Raw genomic sequence first — 15,838 nt, forward strand, 5'->3', positions numbered from 1 at the left:
TTATTATGTTGATGCTAAGATGGTAAGATGCTCAGATGCCCGGATGCTTGGATGCTGATGTGTGCTGCGCGTAATTTGAAATTATGCGCGGCAGCGCCAAGACGTATGCTTAACATAATCAAATAACTCATACGCACCGTGTACACTTGATGAACAAGACGATGGTGGATGATATAAAAAGCGTAGCGTAGCGAAGGTGAACAACATCCAGCGCCTTGGCTTTTTCATTATCATAATTTCTAGCTGATTTCATTGAGCAGCCAGAAAGGAAAGGAGCAACAGCACAGGCAGCACAGGCAAAAGCAATAACAACCTGTTTGCCCGATTGATACGCTCAAGTTCGCTTTTCAATTATGTGCCCAGCAGACGTGACTATCGCGCATAATGTGTCTGATATGTTGGCTGTTTGGCTGTTGTGCGCCGTCCTCGCTTTTTTCGATGCCCGCACACCTTTTGCAGGTGGATGGCTTCATTACGCCTTTATTACCTTCCCCGGATTCCCGTTAGAAGTGTTTAAAGACTGAGCCTGGCCAACATTTGCCATGAAAACCGGGCCCGTATGTGGGTTAAAACGAAAATGTAAACAAAAGGTGGCACACATGGCCAGCGAATCTGGCCAACAGCAACCCTTGGCAAACATATGCACGAGGCAGGGGCTTTTACAAGAAAAACTGGAAAAGGGTTCGCTGCTCTCTCCCCCTAAAAATGGCAAAACGTGAAAAGTGCTGCCACAAAAATAAGTTTCGGTTTTGGGTTTAGGCCACTGGGACAAAGGCAAACAAAGCACAACAGAGCGCAACACAGTGGGGAATGCTTTGGGAAACGGAACACCGAATGACCGGAGAGAATTTCCCCACAAAACATTCGGAGAGCGGAAAAGCGATGAATTTCCCAGTGAACATGCACTTGTGGAACGTAGTTTTCGAGTGGCAACAAGCGGTGCAAGACAAGTGGAAACCGATATCTAAACTAAATAGTTTGGTTGCAAGATAACGTCTTTGTTATTTGGGTTCATATTTTGCCGGAATGAAAGTAATGCCTTGAACTTTATTAGTTAGTTAAGGAAATAAATATTTTAACATCATTTTTAATAAATAATTTCTACATTTTTTTTAGAGTTTAATAGTGAAATATCGTACACCTTTTAATACACTCCGTACTGCAATGAGCTTAAGCTGTAAAAGAAAAACATTTATAAATGTTTTAAGTTACAAAGAAATTCCAATTTTTATCTAAATTTTAACAGATACATTTTCTTATTTTTTATTTACCCCATAAACAAGTTTATTTTGCTTTATTGCATTGCTGATGTGTAGTGCTTGTTATTCGAAATAACAATACAATAATATTGACCCCCATAAAGAAAAGCAAATGTAAATATCAACATTTTATAATTGCTTTTTTGTTCATATTTACCCTCTGCGTTATTTATACGAGCACAATTTTGCCGTGCTGTTTACACAGCCAGAAATTTAATCTGTTGACACCGCAACACTTGCCAATGGAATAGGTAAACAAAGGCGACCACTGCAAGTGCGGGACACTCAAGATGAGCATTTCAAATGAGCCACCACATGGAACATGGGACCACCACACAACTTGGATGCTTGCTTTCCGTGGAAAAGCCAAAGAGAGTGAGAGAGAGTCGGAGAGAATTTCCCTTCGAGGAAAACGACGAAGGCGAACGAACGAAAGCTGCCACACGCACACGAAGAACTGGCGATTGTGGACGGCATTTTTGGTAGCAAGCTGGGCCGCAATGAAACAGCCAGCGGACGGCGTTCAGTTAGGATGTGCAGTTCCAGCGGTGCGAACGTGTTCCGGGCGCGCCAACTGTCGGCCAAGTAGCCGAAAGCAGCCAATAAAAATAAAAAGAGCCAACCAAAAGCAGCCGGAACGGCAACAGTTTCTCTTGAAATATGCCAACGCCTGACTGAGGGCCACAATCGCGGGTCGCGCGTTTTTGTGTGTAAATAAACAGAAAACCAGATGAAAAAATCAGACGAAATCGAATCGAAAATCAAGCGGAACAAAAAAAGCAAAAGTCTCCTCCATTGGCGGCGCATCATCAATCAAGTAGAGATTCGCACAATTTATTTTCCGGTTTCAGTGAAAGAGCACAAGTTATTCAATTAAAAATTGATGCCAGCGGGCGGAATGTCTGACTGATGTGTTGGCGAGCAGCGAAGCCGTAACGCATACGCCATGTGAGCCGGATCGATGGGATCGTGTTCCGGCCAAGCCACAATGCCAGTCCTCCTCCTGTAAATAGCCAGCAGCCTTGTTATGTGTCCGTGTCCGTGTATCCGCCACTGTACATACTCTAGACTCTAATTGATTAGACCACAATATAACAACAAAAAATTGAAAAAAACACCAAGCAAAACGATAAATAAATAAATAAATACATAGAGGAAGAAGCGCGCGTTTCGAAAGAGAACGAAAGCGCGCCACACACAAGTTTCGGTGCAAAACGGGTATAAATAATCGAAATAATAATATTCGAACGCTATGCTATGCTATATGCTGTAGGAATTAGTTAAATTATTAGGATAAAACCGATTGGAATTTCGCGCGCAATAAGATTTAATTGTAAACACACGGGCAGCATGGGACCAATCAGACTCTAAAGCTAGCCACGCATCCACAAAAGTTAGTTAGACGAAAGCAGAAAGATCACAATGGACTACGGCCGGCTGAATGCGAACATCAATACGGGCAACATCAGCACCGATGACTTTCTGGCCGTGTTCTCCACCGGAAAACCAGACAATGCCACACTCAATCCGCCGCTTCTCAGTGTCGATGGGCAGTTGACCCTGCCACCGGGATCGGGATATATTAATGTAAACGACACGATATTCCTGCTCAATGGCAGCTTCTACAACAGCAGTCTCCAGCTGGCGGCAGGTTACTACAACCAGAGTGGTGGAGCTGGCGGGACATCGGGCAATCTAACCCATCCGAACCACACAGAAGTCCACTGGGATGGAAGGTATCCCAGTGGCTATACGCTCACCCAACTCGTGATCGCCTCCATTATCGTGACCATCCTGATGATCATCATTGTGGTGGGCAACATGCTGGTGATCATAGCCATTGCCACGGAGAAGTCGCTGAAGAACATACAGAACTGGTTCATCGCCTCGCTGGCGGTGGCCGACTTCTTTCTGGGCCTCATCATCATGCCCTTCTCGCTGGCCAACGAGCTGATGGGCTACTGGATCTTCGGCAGCTGGTGGTGCGACATCCACTCAGCGATGGACGTGCTCCTCTGCACCGCCTCGATCATGAACCTCTGCCTCATCTCGCTGGACCGCTACTGGAGCATCACAAAGGCCGTCGACTATCTGAAGTCAAGGACGCCGGCGCGGGCCGCCGTCATGATAACGGCGGTCTGGATAATGTCCGCCCTCATCTGCATCCCGCCGCTGCTCGGCTGGAAGGTGAAGATGCCCGAGGGACCGCTGCCCAAGTGCGAGGTAAGTGCCTCCGATTACCGGAACAATCCACATCACAATCCCATTCCATCCCATTCGAAATTGACGCCAATTGACCGCAATTGACGTTGCCGCACCGACAATCGAACAATGGAAAAACTGGCGGGCTGTGGGATTGAAAGGCATTATGTGTGTGCTGCCGAATTGGCTATTTTCAGGTTGATTTGTTTAGAATAGCTGCCCTTCAGCTGCAATATAAAATCCGATTCAAATATAGTCAATTGAAGCTTATAATAGCTAAGCCAAAATAAGTGGTTCTATTTTTGTTATAAACATTTTTGTTTAACAGCGATATGAAAGCCGATTACGATATAACCAACTACAACCTATAATAACTACACAAACAAAGTTGTTTTCATTGTTCTTTCAGAACCAAAAAGCCAGAAAAAGTTCAATATTAGCTCTTCAAAAAAAATATAACCAAACCTTGTGGGCCTGTTAAACAAGATAAAATGAAAATAACAAACTGATAGAGATTCACTTGGACAAATTTAAAGTTTTATTGATAATGAACTTAAACCTTAAAATTGTGAAGAATATTTTCTATAAAATGTACTGATCTTCTATTTATTAATAACAACAAATGCCATTTCTATTTTTTCTGTTTCCTGTTTAAAGTGTAAAATACAATTCCGACGAAACAATATGCTATGCCCAAAGCTTTAATAAATTTAAAATTTTATGGTTAGAACCTCATAGAAAAGTCTTGAAATGTACCAATAATTATTGGGATCATCATAATTTTGCTATCTCCATGCACAAATTGCCCAAAATATCTTGGTAATTTACTCTTGCTATTTTTAGCAGCTTTTCCCAACCTAATTTCGCCACTTTTGCACGTCAATAAATGCCATCGTTGCCGAGTATTCATATTTGCAAACAAAATAGCGTCGAATGGCTAAAATGCTGCCAAAAGCTTGGCTAGCAACATGCAAAGCGCAAAATTGCGGCCTCTCTCTATGCAAATTTTGCGAGTTGCCGGCACAATTGTCAGATCGTTTGGCGGTGCTTTAGTTGGTTTTTCCCGAAAACCTAAACCCAAACCCAAAACCAAAAACCCATCCCAATCCACGGTACTCGGGTCACGCAGAGAATAAACGCAGAGATATTTATGCATATGAGTGGTGGATACATTCCGAGTGTGTCTAATTCCACCAGCTCGAAGCCCCCGACTGTCTAATACAGTCGGAGAAGGCTCCAAGCCCAGCCCCAAAAAGTAGGCTATAATCCATAGAAATATGCGCATTATCATGCGGGTCTTCTGCCGGTTACTGAATTTGAATTTCTGAGGGGCACAAGCGATATACTACATGCAAACCCTCAGACACGAGAGTGTATATATGTGTGTGTGTGTGTGTGTGTGTGCTTGGGGGGAGAAAGCGAAACAAACTAGCTGGAAAATTCACAAGAGAAATTCCTCTGCTGGGGCAAGACAACACATCAGTAGCTGCCACAAACTGCCGTTCTTGTTGATGCTTTTACTGCTTCAGCTCCTGCTGCCACTGCTGCTGCTGCTCTGTTTTCGGGAAAAATTCTTTAAATTTTGCCACAAATTGAAAACGTCCTTCAAAAGGAATCGATGCAGTCACTCACCGAAGGCAACGAGTGGAACATTCAATCACAGTGACTGACCCCTCCTCTGACAGCTATTGGCACACGATTCGCCTTTCCCCAGAGCAACCAAAGAAATTCCCCCTTAAAGTGGCCTTTTTGCGCAACGGAACTCGGAACTCGTGGTGCCAAACGCTCGCAAAACAGTTTAAAACGTTTAAAAACTTAACTGTCTGGCAGGGAAAACACAGAAAAACTGTGGACAGTGAATAAAATGGTCAGCGTGTGGGTTAAACCACAATATTATTTATTGCAATCATGATAAATGCGGAGCGAAATGGAAAATGCAAATATACCAGGGCATTCCCCTCCATATCGTTCCCATCTGAATCTCTCGCCTGTCTCCAGAATTTTTGATTAATTTTTTTTATTTTTCTCTTCCCCCCCCTCCAACAATGACCCCCGACTACCAAACACACACTCGTTGGACAGTAAATAAAAAAGACGAACAAAAAGTAGCAGAATATAATAATAGAGTGGAGAGCGAAAGCAGAACGAAATAAAGTATCCTAATATAGAAGAATGCTTACGTAAAGTTTGCCATTCAAATTAACCTTGAGACAATAAAAGAGCCAGGCCAGTGGAGGGAACGTTTTTATTTACGATGGCCAGCGTCCAGTTTTGCCGGCAGAAGCTGGCACATTAATCAAGCCTAAGTGGCCCGGATAAAGTTCCAGCCGAACCAGGCGAACGGGCAAACATGTTTTTAGCGAATTTTAAGCAGTCTAAACAGCACAAAATGACAATTTATAATGGCAAAAGTTTGCCACTTACGGACACGGGTTTTTGTGTCACTCGCTCACAGGCATCGATTACCGCCCATCCTCCGGAATCACTATCTCGGGGCACTCAAATTAGCTGGGCGGTGTTTTGACCAACAAAAGTCAGAGCAGTCCAACCAAAAGCTAAACTAATCAGCCAACTACAAACTACAGAGAGAATAACACTTTTCATTATAAAGTTTCGACGTGAATACACATTGTCAACAAAACGTTACAAACGTTTCAGCAGAAATTAAGTTTTTATTCCAGAAAACATTTTAAAAAATGCTAAAAGCAAGAACAATAGTTTTTTTTTTTTTTAAATACTTATATTTATTTTATATTTTCTTTTATGTTAGTATTGCCATTTCAACAGCCTAACTAATGAATTTCAGATATGTTTTCCTTGAAAGCTTCTTCTTTCCTTCCTTTTCTAATTTCAGCGATTGAATTTATATAGATATTGATTTCAAAACCCACTTAAATTTAAAATTTATTTCATTAGATTATATCATTCAATTTCTTGCCAGATATCCAGTTGAAATCGATTTTCCACTGTGCAGTGTCAGTAACGAGACATCGGTTCAGCTCTGTCCAATCATTAAACATGTCTCCCGGCGTGTTCTCTTTTTTTTTTTGGTTTTGTGAGGAAATGGCTGTCGGCAATGGCCTTGTCCGGGGTTGGCATGTAAAACCTCCAATTTGCAGGCCCAATAAGAGGAGCAGAAGGGTGAGGAGGAGCAGAGAACGAGCCTCCGCGTCGAGTGGCCCGGGCTGGTGAACATTTTAATTATGACACCATGTTGACATGTACAAAATTGTTGTTCGTCGGCGACGTCGTCATCGTCGCACATTGAACCGCAATACAAGCCGCAGGGGAGGTGGCAGAAAACCGGGTTAACCGGGGTTGTGGGGGCGCTGATTTGACACTTGCCTGCTCGATTTAATTAATAAAATAGCATTTTAGAGCGCGCGATGACGCTGATTTGGGGCCCCACTCGAGATTGTCTCGACGCCAAACTATTTTTGGCTCCCTTTTTTGTTTGCAAGCCGCGGGGGCGGACAAAATATTTTGACAGGCGCGTTTAATTGACATCATCTGGCAGGCAGTGCGGTGAAAGTTGGCGCTCCCTGATTAATGCGGAACCTAATGAGGTGTATCCCGATATGCGTGCGTGGGATCGCTTGTTATTTTTAGAGGGCACAATTCAGAGCCCTGCGGCGAGGCCCGAAATCAGCTGGCATTGTTCGGCTTTCGCCGTAATGACTGCAATTTTGCCCAGCAAGTGCCTCAATCTGGGGCCAACAAATCTACAAATAAACATACAAAGGAGCCCGCCTATTGAATGGAGCGAGGACCAGAAGAGAAATTCTAATTCCAAGAAACTACATTATTCACTGCCCGCCCCACGGAGCTCGGCAAACTGAAACTCAAACTCAAGCTGGCGGCCATTGTGTCCTTTGTGCAAGTCGGTGGCAAAGGGTCGCACAATGGACCTTATTATAATCCGTAAAGGGGCAAACACTTTATTGAAATATTAATCGAATATTATATACCATTTTACGGAACATGCACAAAAGCCAGCCAGCCAGCCAGTCAGCGCACAATGGGAGCAACAAATGGCCAGAGACCGGGGATCAAAAGCGAGGCTCAATCGGCTTTTGGCCCACGGGCAAGTTTTCCCCCAGTTACCCAGTTACCATACTCGCAGTTCGTAGTTCCCCGGCGAAAGTTTTCAAGTAGTTAAGACAAAAACCGAGGACTTGGCAAGGGTTTAGCTCTACTCTCGAATTACGGGCCAACAGTGCGTGTGTGTAATGTAATGTGTAATGCGATGATATGCGGCAGCACAATAACGACTTAAGTCATTGCCTAAGTAGCTCATTAGCGTCAGTTTTTTCTGTGCCGGCACTTTAAAGGAAATTAAGAGAAGGCTGTCGAGGGGGAAAAGGAGGGGGAGGTACAGAGGGGGGTAATAATGGCTTTTCTCAACCTCAATGTCGTGGCCGGCGGCAGTCGGGCTGCAAGGGCTTTAAGTTGACATTGAGCCACTGGACGGGTTCCAAGTCCAAGTCCACAAGTCCACGGACTAAATGTGTGTGCGTGAGCCTGGGCACTTTTGATATTTTCTCATTATTCCCGTACATGTGCATGTTGAGGCTGTAATTCTCGTTAGGTCTTTGTTACATTTCATACACTTGACTTGCTCGACGACGTTCAAGACTCGCTTGTTGTTTCTGTACTTACATTTGCTATCCTGCAAACAGGCGAATGTATTCGTGTGTGTGTGTGTAGCTGTAGCCTTTATGTTGGCTAAAGTATTTTACATTTTCTTCTTTTTTATTTCGGCAGCATTCTCATGCAAAAGCAGCCAAAGAAATGCCAGCAGGGCCCGCAACGAAAAAGGTTCAGTTCAGCAGCAGTGAGCTAATGGGCTTAGTCCTTGAGATACTTTCCCTTGCAGGCTTTTCGGGTGAGCTTGTGTATCTTGGCCTGCACTAGGGGAAAAAGTAAAAAAATATTTGCTAGTTAGTAGACTAGCGCTCACTTTTGAAGAATTTTTCGAGTTTCCATTCTTTGTTTTACCATGGTTCATTCAGAAATCGATAACCGAAAAAGTAAACTTGCTTTGGACAACGCTTAAATTTAAATTCGATTACACAAATAATTTATTTAATCAACAGAGTTGAAAATTAATAAATTTTAATTTTGGCAACCTGTAACTCGTTTTTCGCTCACTGTATTTTGTAGGTTAGTATGCTCACTATGTGCCCCAAACCACCTTTCCACATCGTTGAAAAAGTTCACTTTTCTCGGCCATTACGGTTTGAAATGGCTTTTAAGATCATAATCAGTGGTATTTATTCTCGAGCAGATGCCGAGAGTTTGGGAGCGGAGACAGCAACATTTACGCATTGAACTGCGTTATTACATCCTTGATTTGTTTATAACAGGAAATTATTAAAGAATATATATATGCGCCCAGGCAGCGGCAGGAAAATCGGGACAAAATCAAATAACAAGCATACGCCCCGTTTAGATTCACTTGCTCCCTCCTTTTTTTCGGCTGCTCAAATCGTTTGCTAATTTCCGCTCGCCGCGAACTCATCGCCGCTGAATTTTCAGATAGGATGTTTTGTTGGCTAGCGTCAAACAACTGGCGGCAATGCGAAAAAATGAAATGGAACACACAGAGGACATCGTGCCTTTGAGTGCCCACCACAAGGCATATGCCTCGGCACTTTATGCGTGGCATAGGCAAATATTGACATTTTAGCTTATGGAGCACGCACCACTAACTGGCGCCCGCCATTTTTTCCAACTTGCCACCCAGCTCCAAACTCCGGCTCCCATCGTTGGTTAAATTAAATTACAGAGCAATTCTTTCCGGCTGCTTTCGGGGTTGTATGTTTGTCTGTGTGTGTGTCTTTGTGTGTGTGTGTCTCGTTATTGTGAGTACTGCACGTATACCATTTGTGGTCTCTTCCCATACTTGGGAAAAAATTCAATTATCCGTTAGCATTTTCCAAAAGAATAACGATTATATTAATTTCTGGTTCATATTTTTGAATGAGCTGGATTTGTTATTAAAATTAATAATTATATTCCTCTCATTTAACCCCCTATTAGAACCACTTTTAGTACTCTGTGACCACATTTTATTGATATTGAAATATCAAAAAATAAATAATAAAAATTACCAATTAAATTTTAATTAAACACTTATTCAAAAAATGTAAAAAAAAATTGCGGATATATTTAATACAATTAAATTTTAATGAAGTTTATAAAGATGAGCATAGAGCAAACCTTAAAGGTTAAAAATTAAAAATGTTGAGTATTTCTCAATTCAGCAAACTGCCATCCCAATTTTCCATTCCCGTTCCGAAAACTGCCATATGCAGTGCAGCCACAAATCGGCATTTGTCATGCTCCGGCAGAAACTTAAAGTCGGCCCGATTTGAACTTCATTGGGACCAGGATATATATGCCCCATCCCCCCATAAGCTTATCCCCCTTATCGTGGCTGTCGCGTATTTCGCCAATGGCTTCTTTTTGTACTTCTCGTTTTTCTGTGGAGGGAGCGCGTGCGACTGGCAGCTTGGGGAACTTTTCGAGCTGCTCGCTCCGTCGGTTTGATTAAAATAAAGCCAAGTTTCTAAGCCCGGATTAGTGTCCGAATTATTATTATTTTTTCATTCTTCTCTCTGTTATTTTTTTCGGTGGGGAACGCGTTCTCAGTCAATTGTTGTTTGGCTTCGTGGCTTAGTCAGCTGGCGTTTATTTATTTATTTTGTGCGGTTCTTCACTGTGGTTCCTTAAAGTCGCCCGTTCGTTCTCTACACAATTTGCATTGCACACTTTGGAAGGCTGTCTGAAAAGTTTTTTATTGCATTCCATAAAATGCAGGGGCGATGCCCATATCCATTTTTCCTGAGGCAAAGTCTCACATTTGTTCGTGTGCCCTCTTATCGCATCAAGTACTTTTCCCCGAAAAGTTTCCCAGAGATACACGATATATATATGTATTTACTCGCATACATGTGCATGCAACAGTGTGTGTGAGCTGATGTCATCTCGGATGAAATATAATTCCTTTGGCAAAGTTTAATATCATTATTTTTGTTTCGGCTGCTGATTCGTGCGAAAACCGTCTGAGAAATTCGCACGCGTATTAACTTTCACTTGCCAGGCAACATAAACAAGCTTAAAGCAATGGCCACAATGCCAACTGAAGCAGATTTGGTATTTATGAGCTACCCACAAGAATCTCGCCTATATCTGCTGCCTAAGTAAATTATACTCGCCGAAATAAATTGAAGAAAACAGGCCGCAAAGGCCGGAAAACGGAGGATGGGAAAAACAGGGGGGATGAAAGCAAAACTCTTTTACAATTGACTGGCGTTCCGCTGATGCTAATTGAATTAAAATCCATTGGAAAGTTGTTGCCTGCCCGCTTTATGGCCTTAGGGAATAAACGGAAAACTCAATTGGATGATGACAGCCATTGCACAGAACAAAAATACAATATTTCTTAAATAATAACTAAAGAAATACACATATATTAAAGTATATAATAAAAAGGATCTTTTGTATTTAAAGTTCCAAATCCGTTACTATAATAAAGAAATGTGGAAGGGTTACCTGTATTGGGTTTATTTATTGTGACATTGCACAAACATGTCAAAAGGAAATTATTTGCCGTGTGGCGTTGGCCAGCTGAAAGGGTCAAAGTTAATTTATTGCCGACTGAATTGCGAACATTCTGTCAGAGTTCTTTGCCGGTTGGACTTTTGTGGGAACTGTTTCGCAATCGTAAAGTCAAATGGCGCCTAATTGGCAAAACAAGCGGAAAATCGCAAATTAAAACAGAATCTCACCAAGTCCAAGCCAAAGTTGGAAATAAATTTATCTTGGCCGAGCGAAGGGCTCTGTAGCAGCACAAATAAAACAAATTGCGCATACGCCCGGCAGCCGCTTTAGTTCTGCCCCTTGATTTTCACTGCCGAGCGAGCGGCGGCGGCAGCTTTATTAAAGAAAACCAAATAAAACGAAATGAAATATTTGCGCCCAGGCTCTATTCATTTTTCTGGGGAAAAGGCCTGGCGCCTTAAGTTTCGGTTTGGCCAGATGCCAGCATATTGGTCATAATTAAAGAGTAAGCCGGCTGCACTTAATTTTACACGCATGACCCAACACCAATCGCCGTTCGATACGATCATATTTCTCCTGGCGAAAAGAGCCCCGAAACGAAAAAATCGCTTGACATTTATGACAACATTTGCACACATGAACACCATAAATTAACTTCACGCAAAAACTTTTCGCCATCGCAGCGACTACGCTGTCATAACAATGTCAAAACTTAAATATTGACAATGCCATTGACATTGCCATCGACATCCACATCCACATCCACATGGGCATCGGCATCGGCATTGCCGTGCACCGCTCTGTTTAGCCGCGCTCAGCTTTTATGGCCACGCATAATTTTTCCATATTTTCAGCCGGGCGAAAGCCAAAGATTGCCGCCGAAAAACCCTTTCACACGCCAACGGGCTCGATTTTGGCTTTCGGTTTCCGGCTTTGGCTTTGGTTTTGGTTTTTGGCTTTGACTTTGGCTGGCTGGCTTTTATGTGCAAATTGCGCGCAGTAAATAAAAATAAATGAGTATGAAAATTTTTTACTCCTATCAGCAGTATTTTTTTATTTGCTCGCCGAGAGTTCAAGACCGCTTGCCACACATGTCGTGTGTTTGGCAAGAGAATACCCCCTTCCCCTTCCCCTCCCCCTTAACCCCCTCCACCCACAAGGCACCTCCTCCATAATAATCGTAATGAATGGCTTATCACGCCAGCTGGCGTTGTCACCATCCTCAGTGATGACAAGGCCATCGTCTGGCGCCTTTGTTGGTTCGATATACACAAAGTCGCGGGAAATGGTTAATAAACGAAAGAGTTATGCAGTCGGAGAAGCAGGAATCCCGGCGAGAACTCCTTGCACGAACCAACAATAAAATGAAATTTAGCAATTCAATTTAATGCATTATTTGTCGTAAATTTATACCGTGCCGAGCATATTGATTTACTTTCACTTAAGCGAGAGAAACTGGAAAGCTGGAGGGGCGAGATAATTGCCAGTCGAGTCAGCACACATGGGACCGCCAGCCAGTTGCCAGTTACCAGTTGCCAGTTTCCAGTTGGTCATATGAAGATTTATGGCCGCACCGAAATCAAACACCAATTTCGCCATTCATTAAACTCAGTTTTTAAGTGCTCGCTTTAAGGTCGCAACGCTGCCATCGTGGCCAACGTTGCCACCGTCGACTGGGGCATTATCAGCATTATCCAGGAGTGGGAACGCAATCGGGTCCTTGGCACTTTGTCGCATAAACATAAACACTTACAAATTCAGCGGCAAAAACGAGTGAGGGCACACAACCAGCGTAAAAACAAAACCGGCAACCACCGCACCACCGACAACAACGCGGCCGAAGTGGTGCTGAATTATTTTTTGTGTTGTTTTCTTTTCACTCGAAGGCGGCATAATCCATTTTGAATAAAATTCCGACTGAACAGACACGGCAAAGGAGCCAAGCAGACCCCCAGAGATGAAGGACACACTGGGAAAAAAAATCTTTGAAAACATGAGCGTTTTAAATCCACATTTATACATAAAGTGGCATAGGTTCAGATAGACAGTATGAATAGGTTTAGATGAATTATTAAAACAATAATTTCATTAGAAAATTTGTAATACTATTGTTCTAAAGTTCTTAAAAATATTTTAGAAATAAAACTTATAAATTAGGAATAATTTGAAACTAGGGATAACATTAGCCTTAGATGTTGCACAATTAGCACAACTATCTAAGAAAAGACTATAAAGACTTATTTACTTACAAAACTATACATTACATCAATGATGGCATAGTGATCTTATTTTTTTCGCAAGTGTACCCGAAGCAAGAGGCTGTTGAAATCCGGTCGCATCCTTTGTTCTGACGGTCGGCGTTTGCCTTTTTTCGGCGTTTGTCGAAGGCGATGCCAACACACTTAAAACATGAGCACGAAAAACATTTACATAAAATCGTCTTAAAGTATTTGCGCGCCTCATCGTCGTCGGTGGCGGAGGACGAAACAGGAAAGGCGAAAGGACTCCGATGCGCCCGTAGGCCAAATAAATTACACAAAATGTCGTCGGGCCCCATTTCTGTGGGCCATTTTGTGCTATTAAGTACGGTGAAGTGGGGCGGACCAAAAAAAAAAAGTGGAGCCGCAAACGGAAAGCGGGGGAAAAGACCCCAAAAGAAATTATAGAAATTGCATTTATTCGGCGAAAGCATGAATAAGTTTTTAATTTGCATTGCGCTCTTAATTCAGTGTACCATAATCTGGCACTAAATGCGAACATAATTACCCCAAGCGGCGAGATAAACTTTCGTTTGTGCGAATTGAATTAAATTTGCCAGCTGAAATTGCATTGCGTAAATGAATTTGTAGTTTAATTTGCTGCCTTTGCGCAGGGGTAACTTTGAAATCAACTTTTTCACTCGCCGCACATGTCGTTGGGGAGCCGTTCGGCCACCAGAGAAATCAAAAAGTTCAAAATTAAATGAGACAGAAGAGTCGGGGGAAAACGAGGAGAGGGGGAAACAAGGCCGCAGGAGGAGAAAAGGGGGCATCATAACCTTGTTCTGCCACACAGGCTCACAACAGCCCAGTGGCTGCAACTTTGGCCCCGAGTATCATTGACTCAATGGGGCCCAGACTCAATTTAGCATATATGAGTTTAATTTCGACATTCATAAATCCAAAGCAAAGCCCCGGATGATTTATGTAGTCCCTGCCCCGCCTAATTATGCAAAAGTTTGCCTGTTTCCATCTCGTACTTTTTATTGCCGGGGCTACTCCCTTGGGTCAATTTTAATTACGCTCATTTGGAGCCTTTTAATGTAAATGAAAAAACAAAATGGGAAAAGCGTAAGGAAAACAAAGAACGGAACAAAACAAAACAAAAGAAAAGTGAAGTAAAGTAAAGTACGGGCAAATGGAATTGCTGAAATTTTAAATTAAAAACAACAAGCCGTAAAGCAGGGCGTGTAAAATTTGACAGCGGCAACGAAGTGAAAATTGCCTCAGCATAATTGAGAGAAAACCCGCATCAAGCCAGTGAGTCAGTCGCACTTCTCCTTCGACTTTTGTGCATAATTAAAAATATGCACATTGACATTTGAGGACAGGCCATGTCATAAATATTAATTTCCTGCCTTTTTTTCGCTTCTTTAAAATTCCAATGGCGTATATGCTGGTTAAGCCTTTGACTTACTTACCTCATTTGGGCTGCTTGCATATTTTTTTTGTTGCCTCGTGCTGTCAGTCAGCTTTTGGTAATCCATCTAATTTTGCATGCCAAAAGGGAAAAAGCCAAATACTTCCTTATACCCACACACACACACGGAGAAACTTCTGATCCTGATCCTTTTCCGCTTCTGCCCCAACTCTTGCTCCAAGTGTATAATCGTCAATCATCATAATTCCGGGCACTTTGCCGCACACGTTGCGCATACGCCCCCATGTCGATGGCTCATTTTTACAAATGAAGCGCATTTTACAGTTCACTTTAATGCTGGCCATAAAAGCAAGAGACGAGGCACTGCCATCGCCGTTCCTTTGTCTTGCATTAACACGACGCCACGATGAAGACGGATGACAGTGTCGGGAAGGATATTTCTCTGCTGAAATGGCGGGTGGGGCAAAGTGCCAGCCAGACTTGAAAAGAAGAAGTGGGTTTTAGCCAACCCCACGGCATTGCATTCATTTGCGCTTTGTCTGCGGCGCCAGGATTTTATTGAGTTATTGTTGCCATTGTTGGCACTAAGCCCGCCCGACCTCAGATTTCTTGCCATCACACTCAGCCGGAAATGGCGCACCCATTCCGAGGCTTTGATCATTTCCCCTGTTTGCCCAGTGAAGCTCAAAACTGCATTTGGTAAGTGCCTGATTTTCACAGCAAAAGTTCCCAAAAAGCAAAGGAATCCCCTTCTTTTTAACCACATATTGAGACCACCATAAATTCCGTTCCCACACACCCAGAAGCTGACTTTCTAGACTGTCACATCCCCTTTTCTGTACCGTTCTGTTCTGGTCTATTCTGTTCCACTCTGCTGGCATTTTTATTTCATTTGGCTTTATGAAATTAGTAAATGCCAGGCCGTTGTTGCTGCTTGCGAGGAATTTCATGCCATCAAGGGAACGAAGGGAAAAATAGAATAGGGAAAAAGCCAAGGATGGCGAAGACAAAGCTGCCGTTGCCTTTCTCTTGTTGTTGTGCGAATAAACGTTAAAATATGATTTGATATTATGGCCAGGACAGCAGCCATGTAGCTTTGCCATTTGTTATCCTTGTTATGAATTCGAGAGTGCCATGATACCACAAAGCACGCACCGGAGACGAAGTGCTTC

At 42.8% G+C, this 15,838-nt stretch overlaps 1 protein-coding gene across 1 annotated transcript in view; it reads left to right on the forward strand.

Moving 5' to 3' along the window:
- Positions 1 to 1,786: 1,786 nt before the first annotated feature.
- Positions 1,787 to 15,838, forward strand: part of LOC108088015 (alpha-2A adrenergic receptor) — a 48,948-nt gene continuing 34,896 nt past the window's right edge. The window contains exon 1 of the mRNA XM_017185626.2: positions 1,787 to 3,482. Coding sequence (XP_017041115.1) covers positions 2,682 to 3,482 — 801 coding nt within the window. The 5' untranslated portion in view covers positions 1,787 to 2,681. The remainder of the gene's footprint in view (positions 3,483 to 15,838) is intronic.

Source organism: Drosophila ficusphila, unplaced genomic scaffold (genome assembly GCF_018152265.1).
Source record: "Drosophila ficusphila isolate 14025-0441.05 unplaced genomic scaffold, ASM1815226v1 contig_791, whole genome shotgun sequence".
Lineage (NCBI taxonomy): Eukaryota > Metazoa > Arthropoda > Insecta > Diptera > Drosophilidae > Drosophila > Drosophila ficusphila.